Source organism: Thalassophryne amazonica, chromosome 7 (genome assembly GCF_902500255.1).
Source record: "Thalassophryne amazonica chromosome 7, fThaAma1.1, whole genome shotgun sequence".
NCBI lineage: Eukaryota > Metazoa > Chordata > Actinopteri > Batrachoidiformes > Batrachoididae > Thalassophryne > Thalassophryne amazonica.
This window is the reverse complement of record NC_047109.1, coordinates 33,420,907-33,437,897: the sequence shown is the minus strand read 5'-3', so window position 1 is coordinate 33,437,897 and position 16,991 is coordinate 33,420,907. Positions and strand designations below refer to the sequence as shown.

The window sequence follows — 16,991 nt, the reverse complement described above, 5'->3', positions numbered from 1 at the left end:
TAATTTTTTCTCTAATAGTTAAAATTTTATTAGCAAAGAAAGTCATGAAGTCATTACCAGTTAAAGTTAAAGGAATACTCGGCTCAATAGAGCTCTGACTCTTTGTCAGCCTGGCTACAGTGCTGAAAAGAAACCTGGGGTTGTTCTTATTTTCTTCAATTAGTGATGAGTAGTAAGATGTCCTAGCTTTACGGAGGCTTTTTATACAGCAACAGACTCTTTTTCCAGGGCTAAGTGAAGATCTTCTAAATTAGTGAGACACCATTTCCTCTCCAACGTACGGGTTATCTGCTTTAAGCTGCGAGTTTGTGAGTTATACCACGGAGTCAGCACTTCTGATTTAAGGCTCTCTTTTTCAGAGGGAGCTACAGCATCCAAGTTGTCTTCAATGAGATGTAAACTATTGACGAGATACTCTATCGCACTTACAGAGTTTAGGTAGCTACTCTGCACTGTGTTGGTATATGGGCATTAGAGAACATAAAGAAGGAACATATCCTAAAACCTAGTTACAGCGCTTTCTGAAAGACTTCTAGGTAATGAAACTTATTCCCCATTGCTGGGTAGTCCATCAGAGTAATGTAATGTTATGTAAGAAATGATCAGACAGAAGGGAGTTTTCAGGGATCGTTAAGTCTTCAATTCCATACCATAAGTCAGAACAAGATCTAAGATATGATTAAGTGGTGGGTGGACTCATTTACATTTGAGCAAGCCAATTGAGTCTAAGTAATAGATTAAATGCAGCGTTGAGGGCTGTCATTCTCAGCATCTGTGTGGATGTTAAAATCGCCCACTATAATTATCTTATCTGACCAAGCACTAGTCCGACAAAATGTCTGAAAATTCACAGAGAACTCACAGTAATGACCAGGTGGGACGATAGATATAACAAATAAAACTGGTTTTTGGGACTCCAATTTGGATGGACAAGACTAAGATCCAGCGTTCAATGAATTAGAGCTCTGTCTGGGTTTTTGATTAATTATAAGCGGAATGGACGATTGCTGCTAATCCTCCGCCTCGGCCCGTGCTATGAGCGTTCTGGCAGTTAGTGTGACTCGGGGGTGTTGACTCATTTAAACTAACATATTCATCCTGCTGTAACCAGGTTTCTGTAAGGCAGAATAAATCAATATGTTGATCAATTATTATATCATTTACTAACAGAGACTTAGAAGAGAGAGATCTAATGTTTAATAGACCACATTTAACTGTTTTAGTCTGTGGTGCAGTTGAAGGTGCTATATTATTTTTTCTTTTTGAATTTTTATGCTTAAATAGATTTTTGCTGGTTATTGGTGGTCTGGGAGCAGGCACCGTCTCTACAGGGATGGGGTAATGAGGGGATGGCAGGGGGAGAGAAGCTGCAGAGAGGTGTGTAAGACTACAACTCTGCTTCCTGGTCCCAACCCTGGATAGTCACGGTTTGGAGGATTTAAGAAAATTGGCCAGATTTCTAGAAATGTGAGCTGCTCCATCCAAAGTGGGATGGATGCCGTCTCTCCTAACAAGACCAGGTTTTTCCCAGAAGCTTTGCCAATTATCTATGAAGCCCACCTCATTTTTTGGACACCACTCAGACAGCCAGCAATTCAAGGAGAACATGCGGCTAAACATGTCACTCCCGGTCCGATTGGGGAGGGGCCCAGAGAAAACTACAGAGTCCGACATTGTTTTTTGCAAAGTTACACACCGATTCAATGTTAATTTTAGTGACCTCAGATTGGCATAACCGGGTGTCATTACTGCCGACGTGAATTACAATCTTACCAAATTTACGCTTAGCCTTAGCCAGCAGTTTCAAATTTCCTTCAATGTCGCCTGCTCTGGCCCCCGGAAGACAATTGACTATGGTTGCTGGTGTCGCTAACTTCACATTTCTCAAAACAGAGCCGCCAATAACCAGAGTTTGATCCTCGGTGGGTGTGTCGCCGAGTGGGGAAAAATGGTTAGAAATGTGAACGGGTTGGCGGTGTACACGGGGCTTCTGTTTAGGGCTACGCTTCCTCCTCACAGTCACCCAGTCGGCCTGCTTTCCCGGCTGCTCGGGATCTGCCAGAGGGAACCTAACGGCGGCTAAGCTACCTTGGTCCGCACCGACTACAGGGGCCTGGCTAGCTGTAGGATTTTCCAAGGTGCGGAGCCGAGTCTCCAATTCGCCCAGCCTGGCCTCCAAAGCTACGAATAAGCTACACTTATTACAAGTACCATTACTGCTAAAGGAGGCCAAGGAATAACTAAACATTTCACACCCAGAGCAGAAAAGTGCGGGAGAGACAGGAGAAGCTGCCATGCTAAACCGGCTAAGAGCTAGTAGCTGCGCTAAGCTAGCGTATTCCTAAAAACACACGAAGTGAATAATGTGTAAATAATTTAGAGGTGATTCAGCAGAGGGAGTGCTTTAGTTAAGGCACGTGAAGATTACACTGTGAAACAAATCGTTATATAGTTATCTAGATCAATCTAACTGCGCAGATTAAACAGCTAACAGATACAGCAAAACACCGCTGTGCTCCGGAACAGGAAGTGATACAATACCGCAGTGAGAGCCAACCACCAGTAGAGGCAGTATAGCACATAAACAACATATCAGATGTTGAAACAGAGACATTTTATTATTTCATGGAAATATTAGCTCATTTTGAATTTGATGACAGCAACACATCTAAAAAAGTAGGAACAGGGTGAAGTTTACCATTGGGTAGCATCTCCTGTTCTTTTAACAACTGTGAACGTCTGGAAAGTGAGAAGACCAGTTGCCAGAGTTTTAGGAGAAGAACGCTGCCTCATTCTTGTCTGATGCAGGATTCGAGCTCAACAGTCTTGAGCCTTCTTTGCAAGATTTTTTCCTTTTATGATGCACCAAATGTTATCTGTTGGTCAAGTATGTGGACTGCAGGCAGGCCAGTTCAGCATGCAGACTCTTCTACTGTGAAGCCATGCTGTTGTGATGGATGCAGTATGTGGTTTAGCATAGTCTTCCTGAAATATGCAGGGCCTTCCCTGAAAGAGATGTCTGGATGGGAGCATACTATATTTTGCTTTAAAACCTTTATGTACCTTTCAGCATCGATGGTGCCTTCACAGATCTGTAAGCTGCCCACTCCAAAGACACTAATGCAACCCCATACCATCAGAGATGCAGGCTTTTGAAGTGTCTGCTGATAACAAGCTGAATGGTCCCTCTCCTCTTTAGTCTGCAGGACATAGCATCCATGGCTTCCAAAACAAATTTCAAATTTGATTCATCTGACCAATTTTCCAGTTTTCCATTTTGTCTCAGACCATTTTAAATGAGCTTTGGCTCAGAAAAGACGGCAGCATTTCTGAATCATGGTCACTTCACATATGGCTTCTTCTTTGCATGATACAGCTTTAACTTGCATTTGTGTTCACAGACAGTGATATCTGGAAGGGTTCCTGAGCTCATGCAGTGATTTCCAGTAGAGAATCATGCCTGTTTTTAATGCAGTGCCGCATGAGGGTCTGAAGATCACAAACTTCCAGTTTTGACCTTCAGCCTTGTCCCTTGCACACAGAGATTCCTCCTGATTCTTTGACTCTTTGGATGATATTATACACTGTAGATGGTGCAATGTTCAAAGTCGTCACGATTTTACGTTCAGTAACGCTTTTCTGAAACTGTTCCACAATTTTTAGACAGTTTGCCGCAAAACTGGTGAACCTCTGCCCATCTTTATATGTGATGAGCTCTGCCTCTCTGAAATGCCCCTTTTATACCCATGTTACTGCCCTGTTACCAATTAACCTAATTAGTTGTCAAATGCTGCTCCAGTTGCTTCTGATTTGTGCCAATTACTCTTTCCAGCCTTTTGTTGCCCTGTTCCAGCTTTTTTGAGATGTCACTGCTATCAAATAATATTCATCATGAAATGGGAAAATGTCTTAGTTTCAACATCTGATATGTTGTTTATATTCTATTAGGAATAAAATTTGGATTTATTAGATTTGCAAATCATTCCATTCTGTTTTTATTTACATTTTACACATCAACTCAGCTTTTTTGGAATTGGGGTTGTAAATTCAAGGTCTAAACTTTTACATATTACATACATCTGAAATTAGTGGTACAAAATATCTCAAGACTCGAGAGTGTGGCCTTCAAGACTGAAGGAACCTGTCCCTCTAACTTGTAACACACAATATGCACACTTTAAGCTCACAGTGTTTCATGCAGCAGAGTGATTCAACAACTCTCAAGCAGCCAAGAAATACAGCACAAGTCCTCCTCTTTCTGTTCTCTATCTCTGCTCCGACCTTCAAAGTCCCAGCTACACCAGACTGCGAATTCTTCAAACTAAGATTTTGATTAACTATGGAATTGATCAGCTGGTCTCTCAACGCGATTGACACTATTTTTTTTTTTTTGGAGGAAATCAGTGTTGGGGACCCTGCATGCCCTGATGGAACCTACCCAGCGGGCTATGCTCTTGACACCTGAGACGGAGTGTGACATGTGGCTCCACTCTCTGTGGAAGACATTGAGGATTTATTTTTATTCACTTTGTGGTGGGAGGTTTGGCACTGATTGGTTTGTGCGCTGACCTGACCCCACAGGAATATTAGCAAGATGGCTGCCTCCAGAATCTCGTCCTCTCATAAGTCCATCATGATTAATGAGTTGGGCAATGCTGTGTAATCTCAGACTGTGTGAACTCTTGAACTCAAACGCAAAATGGATACCATCTTGGAGCAAATACACTGTATTGCAAAGGAATGTGCTGCTGAGGACCGGAGAATATTCTTCATAAATTTGGACTCGAGATGGTCAGAGGTGCAGTAAATGGAGTTCTGTATCTCTCTGCCTAACATCAACAATGCAGCCTTATCGCCTCCTGAAGGCCAAATTTCCTGGTCTTCCCCCAGAAGGATCTACAGCCTTGGTGACTTTACACACACACGGACAGAAACTGACAGAAACTAAACTCATCTGCACACAATGCATGTCTCCCTCCTTCCATCCCTATTACCCCCCAATATCTCTCCACTTCCCTCATCCTGGCTTCCTCCCTGCCACCTCGAAGGCAGCGCAGTTTTTACTGCAGCAGCCTTCAACCCCCCAAGCTGGGCAGCGTGGACCCCGCTTGCTGCAGCCTTCACCCACTTTACCTCAATTCGGATGACGGACTGCTTCAAGTTTAGTGCACATAAACAATGTCAAATGTATATGTGTTGCCTTTAATTCTGATGTTTCTGTGTAGGCTCTCAGTTGTCCAGGTGGTTTCCATAGTAGAGAAGCTTGAATCTTCGACTGGCAACCCAGTCCAGTCGAAGATTCAAGCTTCTCTACTTTAATTCTGATGTGTGCCATTATTACGGTAAACAAGTAATAATTGTGGATTAATTGCTGTATCTTGTCTGAGGTAATTGGAGTGTAAACATAATTTCATTGTTGTTGCACTCGTGTAATGGCAATGATAATAAAACTCATCAAATCTCAAAAAATCTAATCAAAAACAACAGAAAGTAATGTTAGAAAATGGTGAGTCTAAAAAGGCTTGTCTTAAAAATGCTCATAGTGTTGTGTGGGCCGCTGAAGAGGAGGTACTGCTGGCCCACCACCACCAGAGGGCACCCTGCCTGGAGTGCGGGCTCCAGGCACAAGAGGGCGCTGCCGCCTCACAAGAGCAGCCGGGGTGACAGCTGACACTCATCACCTGTGACAGCTGTCACCACTCATCTGATCTGCATCGGTATATCAGCAAGACGTCATCTCCACCTCTTTGCCGAGATATCGTTCTACCTGAAAGGTAATATCCTCAGCCTGACTGCTTGATAGAAAGCCCTTTTTTTTGTGCTTTTTGTGAGTGATAACAGACTTTTTCTCCAACGAGGGTGGAGGTAGCTTCCCTGCCGTGCAGATTGCTGGGTGCAGACGCACCCCGTTTAATTGTGTTTTTGTTCCTCGCCAGCAGTACCAGGTCCGACACGCGGAGGCAGTGGCCACCTGGGAGTTCGGGACTTGGCGGCTCCAGTATTCCCGGGGTCTGGTGGCGGAGGAAATCGTGGTGGTTCCGGTTCTGCTTTGGACAGACGTCTCCTATCTTCGAGCCTGCCCACACGACACCTTGTTAATTTGACCGCTGATCTATTGTGTAATCTGTTGTGTTTGTTGTGCACGTTCGCAACAGTAAAGTGTTGTTATTTGACCTATTCCATTGTCCGTTCATTTGCGCCCCCTGTTGTGGGTCCGTGTACTTACACTTTCCAACAGGATATCTCGGCCAACGTCATGGATCCCGAGGGGCGTCAACCGGCTGTTGAACGGCCAATGGAAGAACAGGGTGCAACAGGCGCCCGCAGGAGGAATGATCGGTGAGTTGCAGCGGATCCTCACCGTTTTTCACGGCTCGGTTGGATTTAATGACCGAGCAGAACGTCCTCCTTAACCGCAGGGTGGAGGCTCTCGCCGCGCAGGTGGAGGCGCGCCCTCAGGGCGCTGCTGCGGCTCTCCCTCCTGTCGATCCTGTGCGTAACAGTGACGTTCCACTGGTCGTTCAACGACCCCTCCCACCTTCCCCGGAAGCATACATAAGCCCTCCAGAGCCGTACGGAGGCTGTGTGGAGACGTGCGCGGACTTCCTTATGCAGTGTTCGCTCGTCTTCGCACAGCGTCCTGTCATGTACGCGACTGATTCTAGCAAGATAGCTTATGTAATTAATCTGCTTCGCGGCAAGGCACGCGCTTGGGCTACAGCGCTTTGGGAGCAAAATTCACGGCTCCTTCTGACATATGATGGGTTTGTGAGGGAGTTCAGAACAGTGTTCGATCACCCAAATAGAGGAGAGACCGCTTCAGCCGTGCTGCTGTCAATGAGACAGGGGCGCCGGAGCGCAGCTGCTTATGCAGTCGACTTCCGCATCGCGGCTGCGAGGTCCGGCTGGAATAACACTGCCCTCCGCGCCGCCTTCGTAAACGGACTGTCGTTGGTCCTAAAGGAGCTCCTGGTGGCTAAGGACGAACCGCGGGATTTAGACGGGCTTATTGATCTCGTTATACGATTAGACAATCGGTTAGAGGAACGCCGTCGGGAGCGAGGCGAAGGACGTGACCGGATACGCGCCGCCCCTCTCCCTTCCGGGTTCGAAAAGGGGCCGCCCTCCCCACGCTCCACAGCCGCAGCGCTTTGTGGGGCAAACAGCTCCCCCTGTTGACGTTGTTAGGGAGACGCACAGGGCCCAAATGGGAGAGGCTGATCCGTGGAGGAGTGTTTTCTCTGCAGCTCAACAGAGCACACACAGAGAGACTGCCCCAAACGGCCAAAACGTCAACACTCGCCCTTAGAGACTGGGCTAAGGGGGGGTCAAGACATTCAAGTGAGACACACACAAATTGCCACACGACTCCCAGTCACAATCCTGAGCGGGGATTTAACCCTTCAAGCCCGAGCACTGGTGGACACGGGGTCCAGAAGGGAATCTGCTAGACAGCAGATGGGCAAAGGAGGTAGGGCTCCCTCTGGTGGCGCTTCCTACGCCATTGCAGGTGCGGGCACTAGATGGCACCCTCCTCCCTTACTCACACACAAGACCCCACCAGTAACTCTGGTGGTGTCTGGAAACCACCGGGAGGAGATTGAGTTTTTTGTAACTCCTGCCACCTCCCGCGTGATTTTGGGCATCCCATGGATGTTAAAACACAATCCCCGGATCGATTGGCCGTCTGGGGTGGTGGTTCAGTGGAGCGAAACCTGCCATCGGGTGTGTTTAGGATCCTCGGTTTCCTCCCGGTTCCCAGGCTAAGGAGCGAGGTTCAAAGTCCCGCCCAATCTGACGGCAGTGCCAGTTGAGTACCACGATCTTGCTGACGTCTTCAGCAAGGATCTGGCACTCACCCTTCCCCCGCACCGTCCGTACGATTGTGCCATTGATTTGGTTCCAGGCGCTGAGTTCCCGTCCAGCAGGCTGTACAACCTCTCACGACCTGAGCGCGAATCAATGGAGACCTACATCCGGGACTCATTAGCTGCCGGGCTGATCCGGAACTCCACCTCCCCGATGGGGGCAGGTTTCTTTTTTGTGGGCAAGAAGATGGCGGACTTCGTCCATGTATTGATTACAGGGGGCTGAATGAGATTACGGTTCGCAACCGATACCCGTTGCCATTATTAGATTCCGTGTTCACCCCCCTGCATGGAGCCAAAATCTTTACTAAACTGGATCTTAGAAATGCGTATCACCTGGTTCGGATCCGGAAGGGAGACGAATGGAAGACGGCATTCAACACCCCATTAGGTCATTTTGAGTACCTGGTCATGCCGTTCGGCCTCACAAACGCCCCCGCGACGTTCCAAGCATTAGTTAATGATGTCTTGCGGGATTTCCTGCACCGATTCGTCTTCGTATATCTAGACGATATACTCATCTTTTCTCCGGATCCTGAGACTCATGTCCGGCATGTACGTCAGGTCCTGCAGCGGTTGTTGGAGAACCGGCTGTTTGTGAAGGGCGAGAAGTGTGAGTTCCACCGCACCTCTTTGTCCTTCCTGGGGTTTATCATCTCCCCCAACTCCGTCGCTCCTGATCCGGCCAAGGTTGCGGCGGGTGAGAGACTGGCCCCACCCACTAGCCGTAGGAAGCTGCAACAGTTCCTCGGCTTTGCTAATTTCTACAGGAGGTTCATTAAGGGCTACAGTCAGGTAGTTAGCCCCCTGACAGCCCTGACCTCACCAAAAGTTCCCTTCACCTGGTCGGATCGTTGCGATGCCGCGTTCAAGGAGTTGAAACGGCGCTTCTCGTCTGCACCCGTTCTGGTGCAGCCCGATCCTAGTCGCCAGTTAGTGGTTGAAGTGGACGCCTCGGACTCAGGGATAGGAGCTGTGCTTTCCCAGAGCGGGAAGACCGATAAGGTCCTTCACCCGTGTGCCTATTTTTCCCGCAGGTTGACCCCGGCCGAACGGAACTATGACGTCGGCAATCAAGAGCTCCTTGCGGTGAAAGAGGCTCTAGAAGAGTGGAGACATCTGTTGGAGGGAACGTCCGTGCCATTCACGGTTTTCACTGACCACCGGAACCTGGAGTATATCAGGACCGCCAAGCGGCTGAATCCCAGGCAAGCCCGCTGGTCACTGTTCTTCGGCCGTTTTGACTTCCGGATCACCTACCGTCCCGGGACCAAGAACCAGAGATCGGATGCCTTGTCCCGGGTACATGAAGATGAAGTCAAAACGGAGTTGTCGGATCCACCGGAACCCATCATCCCGGAGTCCACTATCGTGGCCACCCTCACCTGGGACGTAGAGAGAACCGTCCGGGAGGCCCTGGCACGAAGCCCGGACCCCGGAACTGGGCCGAATAACAGACTTTACGTCCCACCAGAAGCTAGGGCTGCAGTCCTGGACTTCTGTCACGGCTCTAAGCTCTCCTGTCATCCAGGGGTGCGAAGAACCGTGGCAGTTGTCCGGCAGCGCTTCTGGTGGGCGTCCCTAGAGGCCGACGTCCGGGATTATATCCAGGCCTGCACCACCTGCGCCAGGGGCAAGGCTGACCATCGTAGGGCTTCGGGTCTGCTCCAGCCGCTGCCCGTGCCCCATCGCCCCTGGTCCCACATCGGCCTGGATTTTGTCACGGGTCTCCCGCCGTCCCAGGGCAACACCACCATCTTCACGATAGTGGACCGATTCTCCAAGGCGGCCCACTTCGTGGCCCTCCCGAAGCTCCCGACGGCCCAGGAGACAGCGGACCTCCTGGTTCACCACGTCGTCCGGCTGCATGGGATCCCAACAGACATTGTTTCAGATCGCGGTCCCCAGTTCTCCTCGCACGTCTGGAGGAGCTTCTGCCGGGAACTGGGGGCCACAGTGAGTCTCTCATCCGGGTACCATCCCCAGACCAACGGGCAAGCAGAACGGGCCAATCAGGAGATGGAGCAGGCCCTGCGTTGCGTGACAGCCGCGCACCCGGCGGCCTGGAGTACCCATCTGGCCTGGATCGAGTATGCCCATAACAGCCAGGTGTCGTCAGCCACCGGCCTCTCCCCTTTCGAGGTATGTCTGGGGTACCAACCGCCTTTGTTTCCAGTGGTTGAGGGAGAGGTCGGTGTGCCCTCGGTCCAGGCCCACCTACGGAAGTGCCGTCGGGTGTGGCGTGCCGCCCGTTCTGCCTTGCTGAGGGCCCGGATGAGGTCAAAGGCCCATGCAGACCGTCGGCGGACCCCGGCCCCTGCGTATCGGCCAGGGCAGGAGGTGTGGTTGTCGACAAAGGACATCCCCCTCAAAGTGGACTCCCCCAAGTTACAGGACCGTTACATCGGTCCCTTCAAAATCCAGAAGGTCATCAGTCCAGCCGCAGTGAGGCTTCAGCTGCCGGCCTCACTGCGGATCCATCCTGTATTTCACGTGTCCCGAATCAAACCACATCACACCTCACCCCTCTGTACTCCGGGTCCGGCACCGCCTCCTGCCCGGATCATCGATGGCGAGCCGGCTTGGACTGTGCGCCGGCTTTTGGATGTCCGTAGGATGGGCCGGGGCTTCCAGTATTTGGTGGACTGGGAGGGGTACGGACCTGAAGAACGCTCCTGGGTGAAGAGGAGCTTCATTCTGGACCCGGCCCTCCTGGCCGATTTCTACCGCCACCACCCGGACAAGCCTGGTCGGGCGCCAGGAGGCGCCCGTTGAGGGGGGGGTCCTGTTGTGTGGGCCGCTGAAGAGGAGGTACTGCTGGCCCACCACCACCAGAGGGCACCCTGCCTGGAGTGCGGGCTCCAGGCACAAGAGGGCGCTGCCGCCTCACAAGAGCAGCCGGGGTGACAGCTGACACTCATCACCTGTGACAGCTGTCACCACTCATCTGATCTGCATCGGTATATCAGCAAGACGTCATCTCCACCTCTTTGCCGAGATATCGTTCTACCTGAAAGGTAATATCCTCAGCCTGACTGCTTGATAGAAAGCCCTTTTTTTTGTGAGTGATAACAGACTTTTTCTCCAACGAGAGGTGGAGGTAGCTTCCCTGCCGTGCAGATTGCTGGGTGCAGACGCACCCACGTTTAATTGTGTTTTTGTTCCTCGCCAGCAGTACCAGGTCCGACACGCGGAGGCAGTGGCCACCTGGGAGTTCGGGACTTGGCGGCTCCAGTATTCCCGGGGTCTGGTGGCGGAGGAAATCGTGTGGTTCCGGTTCTGCTTTGGACAGACGTCTCCTATCTTCGAGCCTGCCCACACGACACCTTGTAATTTGACCGCTGATCTATTGTGTAATCTGTTGTGTTTGTTGTGCACGTTCGCAACAGTAAAGTGTTGTTATTTGACCTATTCCATTGTCCGTTCATTTGCGCCCCCTGTTGTGGGTCCGTGTACTTACACTTTCCCAACACATAGTCTGAAAAGCTGACTGTGGTCTTACATGCAGCACGGTGTCAGTATGTGATAGAAAAACAAAATGAGGGACTCAAAATATTCTGTTATTGACATTTATCCATCCATTCATTTTATAAACCCACTTATTCATGTTAAGGGTCACATATAGTGTATGTATGTATGTTCTCCCTTTTCTCTCCCTTACATGGGCTCCCTCCAGGTTGTCTGGCTTCATCTCACTTCCAAAGACATGCAGGTTATGCAAGTTGTTAACTTTGAACTGACCGTCGATGTGAGTGAGAGTATGAATGTGTTTTCCTGTTTTTACAGTGAGGCAAATAAGTATTTGATCCATTGTCGATTTTGCAAGTTTTCCCACCTACAAAGAATGGAGAGGTCTGTAGATTTTATCGTAGGTACACTTCAACTGTGAGGGACAGAATTAAAATAGTTAAAACAGTTGTATTTATAATAGTTGCTAAAGGATTTATATCACTATATAAGACACTGACACATTACATAGCTGGTTTGCTGGATAGTTTGTATATGCATCAGCATATATTTAAGAATTTTGAAGAAATCTTGATTAACTTGATTCACTGTGCCCTGTGAATTAGTGACTGGGGAACAGTGAATCAAAAATTTTAAAATTGATTTAAAACACTTGTAAATTACACTTGGGGAGACATAAATAACACAGCCTTATAAAAATAACTTGCTGTATTAAATCCACAATAGAATGACCGAAACCTATGCATAATGTGTTTATGCTGCTACAAAACAACATTTCTGATCCACTGTTCCCCGGCTTCCCCTAGATGAAAAAGCACTATATAATTGCTGCCCATTTAACACTCACACTACCAGAATGTGGAACCTACTAGAATGGCCAGAGCCGTGATTTTGACGATTCATACAATATTTGCATATAATTTCAATTATTAATACAAAATCTAATAATAAATCAGGCTGTAATGTAAAAGTAATAATAAACATTAGGACACAAAAGTAAAATTCTAATGAATGTGAAAATGTATTAGTTAATCCACAACCACATAAACTGCCATTGAAATTAATGATCCAAATTTGACTTATCTCAATATTCTATTTTTGTTTCATCAAAATCAAAACATATTCATTGTTTCTGGGATTTTGGAATATATTATGAGCAAAGCACCGCGCAAGTGGCGCAAAGCTCACTCATGGTACAGAGCATCCTAAACAGGAAGTGCCAATTTTCAAATCCACCATAAAACAGGAAATGTTCAAATGTCAAACACTTCCTGGATTGACAGACGAGATCCCATGGAATCTTGCAGGAACTCAGTGGCAAGCTCACACTCAAACAGGAAGTGCCAATTTATCAGTCACAGTGAAACAGGAAATGTTCAAATGTGAAACACGTCCTGGCATGGGTGGCGCTAGAGCGGAGGCCGGGGTTTCACTGGACTCCCCTGAAATCTGATTGGACACAGATGATTGACATGTCACAGCACCACACGTCTGGTTGAAAGAGCTGCATTTTCAAATCAGTGAGTCACATTGACTGCTAGGTTCCAAATCCACCTGAGTAGAAGAAGAAAAACGTTTGCCTCAGATTTGAAATGAACATGTCGTTTGAACTATGCTCATCTAATCACACCAAACTTATATTGGTGAGTAAACGACCGTATTTTATGCCAGAAATGAGGTCCAGGTTGTTAAAAGCAGCATTTCTCCTTTAATTGGGGTTGATTTATGTACACGGTTGGGTAGGATTACTTTGAAATGTAATCCAAAAGTAATCAGATTACAAGTAATCCAAATGTATGTACATACATACGTGTTATCCTACCCAACCTTCTTTATGTACACATGTTTAAACTAACAGACAACAGCTGGTTCTGTTGGCTTATTAGTGCAGCAGATAACTGAAACAATCCTTCAAATGGTGATACAAGCATCAAATTCAGCACAAATACAGCTGGAGCAAAATTAATGGAGCAACGTTTGACCCCTGTACAAACTGAAACTGACCTTTGTCACCATTCTTGCTGCTTTTACCTCATAACGCCACAACATTCAGTCACAGATTGTCCAAACTATACCTTTTTGGAATCTTTATGATCAGGCAAATAATGTGGTTTAGTTTTCTATATGATTGGAGCATCTTTTAATTTAGACCAGGGGTGGGCAACTTGTTCCAGAAAGGGCCAAGAGGGTGCAGGTTTTCTTTGCAGCCACTGATTCCACCAGGTGATTTCACTGATTAACTGATTCCATCTGCTCAAAGTGATATTAATCAGTGAAATCACCTGGTGGATTTCCAATACTGTTGGAGGGCACAGTATCCTAACCTTATGATGAGTGCAAAATGAGTGTGGTATTATTCCTGTTTTGTTTAAGAATGTTTAATTTTCACTGTTGCTGCACTTTGTGTCAAATCATAGTCATATCGTATATCATATTGATATGAAAATTCAGTAAGGTATATCTTCTATTATACATTCCAAATCTAAGGTGGAACTCTACTAATGATTACTAAGGTACACCTAAATATCTTTAAAAAAAAAAGAGAGAGAGAAAGAGAGAGAGAGAGTTGAACCACTTGGGTGCCTGGTCTTGAGAACCAGGGATGGTTGGTTGAAAAGCTTTTTATCCCATGGGAACTTTTCCTACCCACCTAAGCGGCTCAAGAATATGGACAGCATGTATATAAGTGACATTTACATGACAATTTATATGACAATATTGAGATACATTAATTTGGCCATATTGGCCCTACTGTCAACTAGCTGCAAACTTTGAATATTTACATCTACATTAAAAAAATCCTTAAAGTGGCAGGGGGTTAAGAGAGCTGTAATTGGGGGGTCAGCTGAAAAGCAAACAAAGAAAAATGCTTTAAAAGGTGGGGAGTATGGGGAGTTGCCTTTCTGTGATTTATATCACACTGATTTCTGAAGTTTAGCACTTTAGGATTTGGTTAAATTTTCCACTTACATTTTTAAAAAAATGTAGAATCCCACACCAGCAACTAGTCCAGCAACAGCTAAACATGCGACTGTTATTCCGGCAATGGCACCAGGTGAAAGTGATGCAGGTGGATCTTCTGGCAAAGCTGAATATTCAAAAACAAAATGCAAATATAAATATTACATTACATCATTCTGTAAATATTAACTGCTTCATGTACATATATGTATTGCCTCTGAATTAAAAAAAAAAGTCTTTAAAAACATCAGGAGCATCCAAGAGTTTCTGGATTAGTACATAATAAAATTATAGATATAAAAGTTTCAAGTTTGAAATTGAAAAACAACTGAAAGTAACTTTTAGTCCATCAGGTTCAGTCAAAATGGTGTGAATCTCTCGGATAACTGGGAGCTGATCGCGACCAGTTTTGACACAACACAGATTCCGGGATGATGGCATGCTGTCTGCAGCACTGAACTATCAGCAGTGCTGGAGCAGACTCATCTCCACTCTGTGAGACCTCCCCAATATGTGTGTCAGACACAACTGTGTATGAAAGGTCAGGGGAAGGGTCCGGACCATCAGGAGCCATGGTCCTCCTTTTCATTTCTCTAAAGTGCATCATGTTTTTGTTCATGTACCAACATGGTACCAGGGTTCATTCATTCATCCCAACCAAACACGGGGGAACTTACAAACTCCACACAGAAAGGATCAGGTGGAAAGTGAACCTGAGACCTTCTTGCTGTGAGGCAGCAGTGCCAACCACTAATCCAGCACCAGGGTTGTGCTAAAATAAGCTGTGGGGCTTTTTCAGTTGTTTACACACTTGTCACATGGTACAAGTCTGTGACTTTAGGTCATTAAACCACACAGCAGATCATATATGTGGGCAACTGTGATTTTCACATGAGAAAAAACAATGGGCCTCACTGAGTGCAGTGATCCACCACCACAAAAAAAAAAAAAGTGGAGATAGGGTTCACGATCAAGATTTCCTGAAGTAACTGATCTGTAAACTGAAATCTGTTCGCTACTTAAACTGAAAGAAAATATATATCATGAACGATATTCCCATTTTGCGACTTACATTTTGCGAGACTTGCGTTCACGTTTTGTGGGATATTTTATTCACGGTTTGGAGCAAAATTATTAACGGTTCATGGAATTTCACGGTTTGCTTAAATTTTCATGAATGGTTTGAGGATAATTCACAATTTGCAGCGGATTCACATTTTAGGCGTCAACACACCTCTTACCAATGACTTGAACAATGGAGATAGTGAATGAATCCTATAATGAAACTCGATTCTTATTCTTCTTCTTTTTTTTTCTTTTTTTTTGATGTCATAAAAATAAAATTTTAATGTCTAATGGTGTGGAGACTTTTTATTATCATTGTATTAAAATCCTGAACATTATTCAGCAGATTGTTTCTCACCAATCTGACTTTACCTGTCACAGTCAGTCTGTGCTGAGCAGACACTGTGTTCTGTGTGAGAGGATTTCTTGCTTGACAGATGTAGTTCCCACTGTGATTAAGGTCAGCCTTGGCTATAGTGAACACATTGAAATTGGTAAGAATCTGCGTCCCATTCAGCATCCAGGTGTAAGTCACACACGGTGTGGAATCAGCAGAGCAGATTAACACAACGTCCTCTTTCTCTTTTACATCACTTGGTCCTTTGATGATGACATTCAGTGGTCCATCTGTAAAACACATATGTAAGTAGTAAGTAAAAAGCAAAACGAAAATAAAAGCATGTCAAGAAACAAATTAACTGAAATATTTTGCATGAACATTTCATTCATATCGTGATGTTTTTTTTTTTGTGTGTGTGTGTGTGTGTGTGTGTGTGTGTGTGTGTGTGTGTGTGTGTGTGTGTGTGTGTGTGTGTGTGTGTGTGTGTGTGTGTGTGTGTGTGTGTGTGTGTGTGTCAACAGCAAAAGAAAACCATGCAAAGTTCTGATTTTCATAACCCCAACCAATACCCAGTGAATGCAGACATTGAAGCCAGAACACAGTTCCTTGTTGTGCTATGCAAAGCAGTTGGTCATCCCAGCCTGTTGATGTCACATTTTAGTATCGGCTCGGCTCACTTGGAACCACTCCTGAGCAGGTACCAAAAAAAGCACCACGTACCAGGTACTAACCGTAATGGAAAGGCAAAACAAAAACGAGTAGAGTCGAGCCGAGTAGTACCGAGTAGTGCTACTTTTGCGTAGTGGAAAAGGGCCTTAAGTCACACATACCATCAGCGAATCCTCCTCCAACATGACCAATTACAAGATCTGACTCAAACAACCAGGGTACAACAGTCACTGTCAACCTCACTCCGCCTTCTAAACAACAGTCTGCACGTTTTTCAAGTGTGAAACTGGCTCCAGAAAGGGTCCAGGTTTTCTACATTATTTCCAGGAGTTAATGGACTTTAATTAACGTGCCACAATCATGACAGAACTTGAGGTAAAAGCGAGCTGCAGCCAGCAATCACGCACGATCCGTCCGTGAGGAGTTGGTGGATGTGGAAGCTCGGCCCACCTTTGAGGGAAGTGATGGTCTAGTGGTTAAGGCGTTGGGCTTGAGACCAGAAGCTCCTTGGTTCAAATCCCAGCATGACTGGAAAATCACTAAGGGCCCTTGGGCAAGGTCTTTCATCCCCTATTGCTCCCATTGTGTAGTGAGTACCTTGTATGGCAGCACCCTCACAC

General features: G+C 46.5%; 1 protein-coding gene across 1 annotated transcript in view; it reads right to left on the bottom strand.

Annotated features, from left to right (window-relative positions):
- Nucleotides 1–16,991, bottom strand: part of LOC117513756 (carcinoembryonic antigen-related cell adhesion molecule 1-like) — a 150,148-nt gene that overhangs the window by 13,910 nt on the left and 119,247 nt on the right. Inside the window, exons 6-7 of the mRNA XM_034173991.1 lie at nucleotides 15,735–15,989; nucleotides 14,307–14,424 (exon numbers count right to left, since the gene is read on the bottom strand). Coding sequence (XP_034029882.1) covers nucleotides 14,307–14,424; nucleotides 15,735–15,989 — 373 coding nt within the window. The remainder of the gene's footprint in view (nucleotides 1–14,306; nucleotides 14,425–15,734; nucleotides 15,990–16,991) is intronic.